Source organism: Archocentrus centrarchus, chromosome 5, assembly GCF_007364275.1.
Source record: "Archocentrus centrarchus isolate MPI-CPG fArcCen1 chromosome 5, fArcCen1, whole genome shotgun sequence".
Classification (NCBI taxonomy): domain Eukaryota; kingdom Metazoa; phylum Chordata; class Actinopteri; order Cichliformes; family Cichlidae; genus Archocentrus; species Archocentrus centrarchus.
The window spans coordinates 14,087,313-14,099,348 of NC_044350.1; the positions used below are offsets into that span (position 1 = coordinate 14,087,313).

A 12,036-nucleotide genomic window follows, 5' to 3' on the forward strand; every position below is an offset into this window, starting at 1 on the left:
CTCCGCTTCCATCTCTTCACACCGCCGCCGAACCGATGCTCACTCCTCCTCCCAGTCCCTCTGTCACAGAAACGCACACACACATTCACTCACTAGCGCGCGCCCCCACAAACCCACGCACACACATACACACACTGCAGTTGTCACTACCAGACTACAGCTTTGGGAGTACTGGGACCTAGACCCCAGGATTACCCTGCAAACGCCTGCGCCATGTGTGCGTAACAGAGGACTGAAATTAGCTGACGCCCATTCATGCCACACCGAACATTTAGACTACATAATATTCCAAGATCGAGCTCAGAATCCAACCTTAATTGGTGAAGTGTAATTAACTTATCACATCAGCACCACTAAGCACATCGCTGACCTGACAGCTCCTGGGAGATGATGCCCAGTCAAGTGGCAGCAGTTTAACCTGTGGAGCGCACCCTGGAGGACTTGGAATGAACCTGAAGATTGTAAGCGTTAGTCATGTTAAAGGTAAAAAAGGGGAAACAAGACACCTTGGATATATATAGTGCTTGTTAGCTGTGCAATAACCTGAATTACTATCACAGGCTAAATATAACACACACACACACACACACACACACACACACACACACACACACACACACACACACACACACACACACACACACACACACACACACACACATATGTATGTATCGATATTCCATTAATTTTAGACATAAATGTGGTGCATGAGTGTAATCTAGTCACTTATTCACAAATCAGTGCATTATAGGCTACAAACACACAAAAAGTAACAAAAGAAATCCACAGGGCCATGAGAAACCGGGACTGTTGTGGATGTGCTGATAAAGTGATAAAATTAATATTGAGCACAACTGAGTTCAGCTTATTTGAGTGACAGTTTTAGTTTCTCATGCAGTAACATGGGAAAATTAATTGCCCACCCCTGGTTTAGATGGTAGTTTGACGCCATACTGTGCATTTCAGTTTTGTGATTTTTACTTTAAGGGAAACAGCCACTGTGCTTCTCTCAAAACTTGCAAATGCATTAAAAGTACATGTAGCAACCTTTTCTGGCCATAACACCCTATAACTCTCTCATATAACTAAGCCACTGCCATTTCAGAAAATCAGCTATAATCTTTGTCTTTGGAAGAAAATCAGCAACATGGAGAGAGGGGAAAGCAATTAATATAAAAGTGATGAGCAAAGAGAAGATGGTTATGACTGACTGTGCTAGGATCAGATTTGTAACGAAATGTGCAGATGGACCTATGCAGCCAGTAAAGGCAAAACTGGATGTTACTAAGATTACAGATTTGAGAGGTTATAAATTCTTACTGAAAGATAGAGGGAAATTAAATGAAGCTGGAGATTTCAGAATCAAATGTATGGCAAACATCTGAATGACGTGTCACAGCTTGTGCCAATCAGATGTTGTCATTTTAATAACCCCACAACCGCCGCCGCATCATGTTTAGCCTTCATGGCTTTGGCACCATGAAAAGGCTGAGAATCTAATTCCAGGCACGCTCCCTGGCTGCATTCATTTTTGGCTGCATGCTTCACTGATTGTCCAGCAGTGTGTTAGTGGTGTCACATCATTCATTGCCACATGATGTTGATATTTTTCATTCTTTTTCACTGTAAAAATACTGGCATAAATACAGTTAAATATTCATAATAATATTATATGCATAAATAAGTATTGGGCCCTATGCTCCACAGGAAGCAAATAGATATAAGTAAGTTCAGTCATATATATATATATATATATATATATATATATATATATATATATATATATATATATATATATATATACATACATATTTTTTTTTTTTTGCAAATATGAAATTTCAGTGCAAAAGACATCACAGCTGAAACTCTTAAAGCCGTTACTCAGTACTCGTGTTGGGCATGCTTGCAGACGGTTGAGTTTTAGAAGCAGTGATGGTTATTTGCCGCAACCTAGTGGTAAAATAGTTTTTCTGCAGCAGTGTTCCAAACCAGCATTTATAACTCTGACCTTTACTTGATGCTTTGTTTTCAGTAGAAGCATTCTTGATTTAACCAAATAAAACTCTGCTTGAACTTGGTATTTATTATGCTCTCACAACAGTGCTGTCTTCACTGGTTGGTAATTTGGACACCACAGCCCCTGTTTTGAACTTACTTTCTAATGTATATTTTTAAAGTAATATAAGGTGTTTTCCTGTATTTGGATGCAGTCTTTTGCTTAGTTATAAACTGTTTACGAATGTGAAGTTAGAGACTCATTTGTTTTAATTTAGTCCAAGTTCTGGGCAATATTACCGCATGGATTATGCACACAAGTGAGAGTTTCCTATATCTGAATGGTGAAGCAAGTGATTGGGACTGTCACCTTATAGCAACAAGGCTCTGGATCTGAAATTCTTGGTTGGCTAGGCCTTTCTGTGTGGGACTTGCATGTTCTTTGTGTGCAGATGTCAGGTTAATTTGTGATTCTAAATTGGCTTTAGTTGTGGATCTCACTGCGTTGGCCTGGTGACCAGGGTTTACGTCTCTTCTCTCCTGTCATGAGCGGGGATAAACTTGAGCCCCCTGCAGCTGATAAGAAAATGGATAAATGGTGAAACTAGTTGGTTAAATAAAGACGCTGTGTTATAAAAAGGAACTATCCTTTTGAAATAAACAGACGTTGTAATGTATTTGCCAGAACAGCATCTTTGGACCTGAGACAATCAAAGGGTTGATGACAGCTCTGATCGCAGTGGAGAAGGAGATTATTTTATTCTTATCTCCTCTCACTCCAAGTCTAAAGTCTAAGGAGATCAGAGGGATGCTTTGATGTTACTTAGCTGTTAAAGGGTAATTTGTAATGGCCAGATATTTGAGGACAACCTCTGCTTTTTTATCTTTAAACAGCAGCTAGGATTTCTGTGAGGAAAATATTTCACAATTTGACAACATTGTTGCTTGTGGATGTCCTGGGATGCTTGTAACACTATTTCAAAGTGGTCAGTGAATACAGCACAGAATTTATAATGAGTTCTTCCAGTGATTTCCCTCTCTTACTGACAGTAAGTCTGCTCAGTGGCTTGGTGATGTCTGGGCAGCTTTAATGGTGCATTAGTGGCAGAGTGATAAAGTATGTCTTCTTATATGACGTGACTGTGATAGCACTTCAGCCGGCAGCAGTCTCTGGATAATCAAACAAACAAAAGAGTGAGTAATCTGACTAGGATTCCCGATTACATACAATTAGGCCTACACATTGTTGCTCCAAAAATAGAGTAAAATGTAACATAAATAATTAAACTGAAGTCTTTTTTCTAACAAAATGTAACACATTTTAAATGGCTGATAAAATAATGAGGCAGACACACTGTGGTCCAGGTGGTTTACTGAAATATTAAGAATCGCCTACAGATGGCAGTAGTGTACGGCAAGGACGAGAGCGGAGACGATACTCTCGCGTTATTTGCAACATCACGTCAGTCCATGATGGCTGAAGATCCTGGCGGAACATTTTTCAATTTCTCTGTCATTTTTCTTTCTTTCTCTTTACCTCAGCTTGCCATAGAGACATGGCAGGACTCACAGCTACGTTAAGCGTCCACAGATCTCTGGTGTCGACATGCCCAAGAAAGGGAACCGAAAACGGCTGAAATTTAAGGCCGGGGACGTTTGTTCGGAATCAGGTAGGATACGGTTAGCCAGCAAGCTAACTCGCCCACTGTTAGCTCCTCATATTCTGCTGAAGTTTCTGTCATGTTTCCCCAAATTTACAAAGCCATAGTGATTCAGAAGTCATTCTGCAGTTTTTCAAGTGTCGGCCCTGAGTAATGTTACTTGTATTGTTTGTGTTATTGCGTTAAGAAGGGAAATGAATTTGAGATCACGTGACAAATCAGCAGTGTGCGCTGGTAAGCTGTACAAAATGTGACACCGTGAAAAGTGCAGCTTATTATCTGCCCGTATTTTTCTTAGTCACTGTTGCTGATTATGCTGATGCCGACCCAGCCGTTGTGAAGTCGGGGAGGGTGAAAAAGGCTGTTGCAAATGCGATTGAAAAAGAAGGTAAACCTTTGATGGCAGGAAGCATACTGTCATTCATTCCTGTCCTTGTTGGAAGTCTTGGTGCTTTACTTCTAATCTTCTGTTTCAGTAAAATTACTCTGCGGCCTGGAGGCATCGCAGGGTGCTGTAGAGGAAGTCCTCTCCTCCACAGTTAGTGTAAAAGCAGACGCTTTGTGCAGTAGTGATGAGCTGGATCCTGAAGAAGATGGAGAAAGTGAAACTAAAGTGGGCCGCAAAAAGAAGAACAAAAGGAGAAAGGGTATTATTTCATTTTAGCATTAATAATACACTCACCACAGGTTTCTAGCATGAAAAAACAACAAAATTTACATTCAGTAAAAATGGCAACAGAACAAGCCTTTATTTTACATCAGTCATTTCATTTTGGGGTGGCTGTGGGTCAGACAGTAGAGTGGGTCATTACCAATCGGAAGGTTAGTGGTTCGAGTCCTCCAATCTGTCTGTCAAATATCCTTGGGCAAGGTAAAAACCCTGAGTTGGGGAGGTGGGGAACAATTTAGCTGTATGCCAGTGTATAATGCAACCAATCAAAAGCACACTAAGCAAGCAAACACCCTCAATAATTTCTACACCTAATTAGTTTCAATGCAGCCCATGAAAAAATGCACATCCAATGCATTTGCGCTGACTGGGGACCAACCTGAGTGAAGTCAGCAGCTATAGTAATGGGGGAAGAAATCAAATCTAGAAAACCAGCCAAGCAAGCATTAAAAAAAAAACAAACAAAAAACTCCACCTAATCTGCCCCGAGAGGAGCAAAAAACAGTGTCTTTTGCCCAGTACTGGCTCACTTGCCAGGAAGGACAAGACCAGTGTTTCTCAAGCAGTGGGGCACAGGAACATGATACTCACCCATTCATATGAATGGGTGAGTGTGTCCAAACTTCTGACTGGTACTGTATATATAATTTTTTTTTTTAAACTTCCTACTGATTGTGATTTCTTTTTTTCTTTTTTTGCATATAAATCTTCACAGAAAACAGCGAGAGCAGTGACGGTGTAGATTATCCGGTGGACATTTGGTTGGTGCTCTCCTCTTATATTCGGCCTGAGGATGTGTGCAGATTTGCTCTAATCTGTAGGAATGCCTGGACGGTCACTTGCACTGCAGCTTTTTGGACCAGACTCTATAGGAGGTGAGGCAGTTTTGTAATATTGTGCAGGTAGTAATGAAAATATTGGCCCAGAGGAGTCAAGTGTTTCTGTTTTCCTCTCTTGAAGGCACAGTGTACATTAATGTTCCACTGGTTACTGTAATCATGCGTGAGAAGGGTGCTATGTGATTCACTTACCAGCAGTAGTTCATGTGGAATACTTGGAATAATGTAGTACAATTTCCTATTTTTACACCAATCTGAATTGTAAACATTGCCAGCATAGTGGAAAATTATTAAAATATGTCAAAACAGGCAACAGTCCTTGATACCATATCATTAGTATTGTGATAGAAGAGTTCTTGAATGTAGTAAAGACTATAAAACGGTGCAATGAATTAATGTTAACATCACTTAATATTGTTTTTTTCTGCTGTCTCTTTTTTAAAGACACTACAGGATTGATGTTGAGCTGCCATTTCGCCTCCAGCTTGGCTCTATTGAGAAAATGCGTTTCCTGCGGGCCTGTGTGATTCGGTCCCTTTTCCACTTGTATGAGCCGTTTACCTTGCGTGTGTCAAAAATTCCTTTACTGCCAGAATCCACGCCCACTACCGTGCTCAACTCCAAGGTAAATTTAAAGACATGTTGCTGTAGTTGATGTAGAGCTGTTTGACTTATATTCTGGATCTGATGGCATATGACTGATATTTGTCTGTGATCTCTTCCTTGTAGTTGGATAGAAAATAAATCAGTGTTTATTTATAAAGAGCTTTGAGTTACAAGTTTTTCAATATAATTTTGGGCTTGAGGATGCAAGTTAGTCCTAAGAGAACAAACTATGACCTTCTAGTGCGGTATTTGTTTTTACTGAAAACTCTGCTCTCACTGGTTCCACGTGAAAAATATGTATTTCTCAGTTTGCTTTGTTTAACTTCCTTCACGAGCAATGAACCGAGAGGAAACATAACTATGAATGTTTGTAAAGAGGGAAAACTCCCAGCTAGCCTTTCATTGTGGAAATCTCTGCCTTTTTCCTTTTACAGTGTTTACTCTTCTGGGTCAAAAAGGTGTCCGGGACTCGGTCTGAAACACTTTGGGAGTTCAACTTCAAATTTTTAAAGCAGGTAACAGGGTTTTTCATTATGTTTGTCTGTATCTACCAGTGAATGCTTGGGGTGGGCATTTCAAATGCTATTCTGTATTCACTGGGAACTATTCGAATCCTCAAAGATCACGTGATCTGCTGCACTCGCAGATGATTCAGGTGTTCTTCCTCTGGTAGAAAACCTGTTTTATTTTTGCTGTTTGTTGTTGGATGGCAAATAGCTTTCATGTGCATTACCACCACCTTCTGGCTGCAGAGGTGCATTACATCCTCCTCGGCACTGCTTAAAGTGATTGAAGGAAGATTTGAAAATAAATCATCTATCCCTACATGGTACAAGGCCAAGAGGTCCACCAGGCCAAAATTGACCACCACCTGAACTGGGAATTTTTATTTTATTTTAATTTTTTTAAAGACAAATGCTACAACAGTTAATTTGCTAATGCATCTTATTGACTTTCTGTCACTGTCAACTTTTTTTATAGCTAAAAAAATGGTTTAAAAAAACCTGAAAGAGTTTAAAAAATGAAATACAGGCCCTGCAAGTGTTGATTGATTACTGTTTTACCTGTTCAGTTGCTCTCCATCCACTTAGGTCCACTAATTAAATTATACAGAATCATTTATCACTAACAGCTTTTCTGGCAAACACTGTTTCATTCATAAATAGCTGTTGATGGCATATTGTGACTTCTGCTGTCACGTGTGTATTTTGAGTGTGTCTCTTTGGTAATCTTTATCTCAGCAGGGAAACGGTAAAAATGGTTGTGCCAAGTCTTTGCTCATGCCTAGACAGTATGAAGACGTTCACATGAATCCAGATTCTGACTGCTACGTGCTTCAGGTCACCACCCTCAACTTCATCTTCACCCCAGTAGTCATGGGCATGACGCTGAGCCTGGCAAGTAGCTCTTGGTTTTTGGCTGCTTAAATGTTCCTTTGAGTACTGGCATGTCTCTGGAGCTTGAAAAAAGCGATTGGACTTCTTTAGGTTTTTTTTGAAAAAGTTTCACATCTCATTCGAAAGGCTTCTTCAGTTCTTAACCAGATTATGGAGAGTTCCAGGTATTTATACCCTAGTGGGGGGTTGTCCCCTGGAGGTGGTTGCTGACCCACTATTGCTTTGTTTTCAATAAACTTAAGGAAGTCCAATCGCTTTGTTTCAAGCTCCTCTATGACCTGGATGACTGAGAACCTACACTGACCTATTGGCATGTGTTATTCTGCAGTTGACTTTTGCAAGATAGCAGTGTCAGTTAACTTTTGACTGGTACTGTATATAAAGAGATTTACTCTGAAAGCAGCTGTCTAGTGACATATACAACCAGTCAGTCAGTTGTTGTGGTAACTCTTGTGACTTGAATGATGTAAAAGATAAATTACTACTCCCAACTAGTGCACTATTTTCTCTGATCCATCCATTTTCTTTCACTTATCCATGGCCGGGTTATTGGAGCAGGAGCCTAAGCAGAGAAACCCAGACTTCTCTCTCTCCAGCTGCCACCTCCAGCTTATCCGGGGGGAACACTGAGGTGTTCCCAGGCCAGCTGACAGATAATCTCTACAGCCTTTCCTGGGTCTGCCCCGGGGCATCCTCCAAGTAGGACATGCCTGGAACACCTCGCCCACGAGAGTCCGTGTACTTTTTGGTCATTCATTTTTCCGTTATGAAAATGGATATTAAAAAATGAAAAACAGATTTAAAATTTTTTAAAATTTTTCTTAAACTGGAAGTTTAACACCGTCATCAAGGCAGCTCAATTCACATAAATGCAAAGCGCTCAGTTTTATTTGACGCTTGCTCTTGTCAGTGTGCGGTTTTCAGAGCTGTTAGTTGGGACGGCTTTAGAACTACATTCTGAAGAAATTGTAGACATGGCAAGAAGGGGACCGTCTTCTACAGCAATCTCTGCGGTTATTTCACATTGCTGTGGAGAAGAAAGGGGGCTCTCCCTGAGGAGCATCAGGAGATTTTGCACAGAAAATGGCTCACGTGGATTCTCTGATGCACATCTGCAGGTGAGGGTGTCAAAAGCCTAAGAGGCAAATGCCTTGCAATAACTTTACAGTGGTCAATGGAAAAGTTTCTCTGATGCCACAAAAAAAACAAAATAAGAAGACAGACCATTTTTTTGGTTTTCTATTCTTTGCGAATTTGTTTTGATTTCAAAGGGAAAAATATAAATATAAGTCATGTTACATTATATGGATTTGGAGTATGAAATGAAACTGAAAAAAAAAAATTCTGTGTTTCATTTTTAAATATCCATTTTCAAAACGGAAAAACAAATGACCAAAAAGTACACGGAGCCAGGAGGCACCCTAATCACATGACTGAATCACCTCAGCTGGCTCCTTTTGATGTGGAGGAGCAGCAGCTCTACTCTGAGCCCCTCCTAAATGACTGCACTCCTCACCCTAGCTCCGAGGGAGAGGCCAGCCACCCTTCAGAGGAAACTCTTTTCCGCCATTTGGATCCACGATCTTGTTCTTTTGGTCACTACCCAAAGCTTGTGACCATAGGTGAGCGTAGGGATGTAGATTGACCTGTAAATCAACAGCTTTGCTTTTATGTGCAGCTCTCTCTTCAGCACGGTGGGCCGGTGCAGCGTCTGCATCACTGCAGCCATGGCCCCAATCCCTCTGTCAGTCTCCCACTCCCCTCTCTATTGAACCACACCCTGAGTTACTTAAACTCCTCCACGCGGGGCAGCAACTCGTCCCTGAGCCGGAGTGGGCACTCCACCCTTTTAGGCCATGTCCTCAGACTTGGAGGGGTTAAATCTCATATCTGCTGCTTCAAAGTTGGCTGTGAACCGCTCCAGCATGAGCCGGAGGCCATCACCCGATGAAGCCAACAGACTGCGTCATCCTCAAAAAGCAGAGATGAGATTCTGTGGCTATGAAGGTGGAAGCTTTCCGCCACTTGGCTGCACCAAGAAATTCTGTCCATAAAAATTATGAACATAATCAGTGACAAATGGCAGCCCTGTTTTCATGATGAAATCCAATTTAATGTTAAATAAAATTTTCAAGACAAAAATGGCAACCATTCAGCTGATGTGACCTATTAACATGCTTTACCGGTTAATTATTTTTACTTGGATTTACTGTGTAAAACAGCTTGAAGAAATTTCAAAAAGGAAGCGCTGCTTATTGTCAGCGGTCAAAATAAGATTTAGTGTGAGTGAAACTGCATCTGCAACTTTTGATCAGCCACACAGGAAGGCTTCAGAGAGCTTGTATGAGTCATTTGTTCACGAATGCCTTCCTCTGAGGATGTACAAATGAGAGGAAGCTTTGATAACACTGCACTGGGTTCAGGAGAATTCTATTATTTCATGAGCAGGGCTTCAAATTATTGAGTTATTGGGCAGATAGTGGTGAGGGCTTCACCTGTCAGGAACCAAAGGGTTCAGCAAACTCTTTTGGATGTGTGGTTGTGATCATTGTATCAATCATACATGTGATCTACGCTCTCTTAAAATTTAGTCTCAGCTACATAAAAAAGACAGAAGTGCACTAAATTATTTGTTAAAGAAATGTTAAAGGTATTATGGAGTAACATTTTAAGCGAGCATTAAATGCTAAATTGTACTTCTGTTGAGTTTAACTAAACACCAGATTTAGTCATTGTGGAAATTCAAAATTTCCACTGTAGAGAGTTATTGCAGGATATTATAAGACTTTTTTTTTTTTTTTTTTAACTGTTGTAACTTTTAAAGAAAAAAAGAAAATTTGTGTGATTATTTTTTTTTTTTTTTTTTTTTTTTTGCAAATAAAAATGCAAAGTTACCATATACATTTCCTTGCCTGGTAAAGGTATAATTGTCTTCTGAGTCAAAGATTTTTAAAGTGCAACTTAAAGAATGAGCTCATGCACCATTCTCAGTCCGGAGCTCCTCTTCTTAACTACACTGTCCACTTCTTGTTTTTCCTCATAGTTCACAATCAATGTAAGCACAGACATGCGCCACCACCGCGTGCGGCTCGTGTTCCAGGACTCGCCCCTCCAGCGGGGGAAGAAGAGAGCAGATCAAGGTGGGACCCAGGTGGTGCTGGATCCTGTACACAGTGTGAAGCTCATGGACTGGTGGCATCCACAGTACCCCTCCTTACTCTACTCATGAGTGACTCTCCTCAGATCCTACTACAGCAGGCCATTGATCAGGAACTTTATCTCACCACACTCGTAAAGCAGATTAAGAATATTTGATCTGTGTATCATGTTTAGTAAGGTTGTTTTTTTGTTTTTTTTCTTTCTTTTACCCATTATGATTGTCATTGTTAGATGTTTAGTAAAAGCCAGAACTGCCTGGCTCAAAGTGAGACAGTCTGATCATACACTCATGGGAGAGGGGAACGTGTAGTATAATAGGTGCAACCAGCTGCAGCCCGCCAGTTGTTCCCATAGACAACATTGTTGCATGTTGAATATACACATATAACACATTTTATTCTGGATTACAAAGTTCAGAGAACTCATGGAGGCATGGATTAACGGGGTGGGGAATTTGTACTGTCCCATCCTGATTTGTGTTTATTCATTTGTAAAGTTAGCTTAAATTATTTTGGCGTGTTGCTGCAACAACTTTTCAATTTGATTTATTTTGAAGCATCCTCACTTAGTGTTGTGTGAAAATGACTGAATCAGCTCTGCACTGAAGGGGCCAAAGATGATTTACCTCAGCATCATTAGCTGATCAGGCAGTGTTTTTTTTTTTTTTTTTTTTTTCCACTGTTTCTTGGTTAATAATATCTTGATTGTCTTTTTGTGGCTCATGTGAGCTGTGTCATTTACTGCCACCCTTGCAGTGTTTCTTTGCTCTCAACTTTGAATGTGTTCAGTGTCTTCATATGTGTTTGAATGTGAGTACAGCTCTCCCTGGCATATGATGATTGGGGGGGAGAGATACCACTGACACTAATTTATCCATCCATTGGAAAGTCCTAGTGGACTTTTTTTTTTTTCTCCACACCAGACAGTTTGACTTTGGGAATAGTTTGTGAAAGCACAGGTGGGTTATTGATGAGGCTAAGTTTTCCTGTAAGCCATCGCAGTAAGTCAGCATGCAAAAGAGCAAGACCTCCCCCAGGTGTAACGTAGCAATCATTCAGAAACCTGTGCTTTCCCTACTGTGGCAAGTTCAAAAGTCTGTTGTTTAACATGAACTTACTTGCACATCTACTATGAAGGGTAAAAAAGTCATTAGATTAACCATATGTAGTTTTTTTTTGGTGGCAGTACCCTTTAGCAGAGGACGGCTGGATGTTTTGGTTGGCAGCTGTTGATTGTTTTCGAGCGGGATGTAATTTTAACAAATCAAAGCTCCTTTAAAACATCAATCACAGTAGTAAAATTAAAAACTGAAACTGCCCATTCAAAATTCTGTGTCATCTCTGAACTGTTGGGTGGACATTTTGTTTCCCTCTCATGGTCATGCGAGGTATTAACATACACTTTATATTCATGTTACTAGTATAAAACGGTCTTCTGGGATCCACATAACTGAGATGTGAATTTTCTGGAACTTTTGGCTCCAGGAGGCGCCGCATGGTCTTCCTTCCCATCTCAAGGAAATATAATAGCACAGGGATGCACTCATGCATGCAGTGTAAATAGGCTGAAATTTGGTAACTGGAGATGACTCAACACTGGATGCCGTGAAAGCCAGGAAGATGAGCCTAACAATAAAATAACCATAAAAGTGGCAAAATAATGGGTTTTAAAAGCAGTAAAAATGGAGATTCTCCTTTCGTTTAGGTCTT

The 12,036-nt window shown here is 40.4% G+C and overlaps 1 protein-coding gene across 1 annotated transcript; it reads left to right on the plus strand.

Annotated features, from left to right (window-relative positions):
- The first annotated feature begins 3,457 nt into the window (after positions 1-3,457).
- tmem183a (transmembrane protein 183A) lies at positions 3,458-11,654 on the plus strand. Its single transcript, XM_030729794.1, has 8 exons — positions 3,458-3,665; positions 3,955-4,044; positions 4,133-4,303; positions 5,042-5,201; positions 5,610-5,790; positions 6,206-6,286; positions 7,013-7,168; positions 10,212-11,654. Exons 1-8 carry the CDS (start codon positions 3,602-3,604, stop codon positions 10,395-10,397), a joined length of 1,089 nt encoding a protein of 362 aa, XP_030585654.1. The 5' UTR covers positions 3,458-3,601; the 3' UTR covers positions 10,398-11,654.
- Positions 11,655-12,036: the final 382 nt, after the last annotated feature.

Bases quoted from the DNA above. Each gene is read 5' to 3' on its own strand.
- tmem183a (XM_030729794.1), top strand. From the start codon at position 3,602: ATGCCCAAGAAAGGGAACCGAAAACGGCTGAAATTTAAGGCCGGGGAC. The intron at 3,666-3,954 runs GTAGGATACGGT...TATTTTTCTTAG, and splicing joins GGACGTTTGTTCGGAATCAG to TCACTGTTGCTGATTATGCT. The intron at 7,169-10,211 runs GCAAGTAGCTCT...TTTTCCTCATAG, and splicing joins TGGGCATGACGCTGAGCCTG to TTCACAATCAATGTAAGCAC.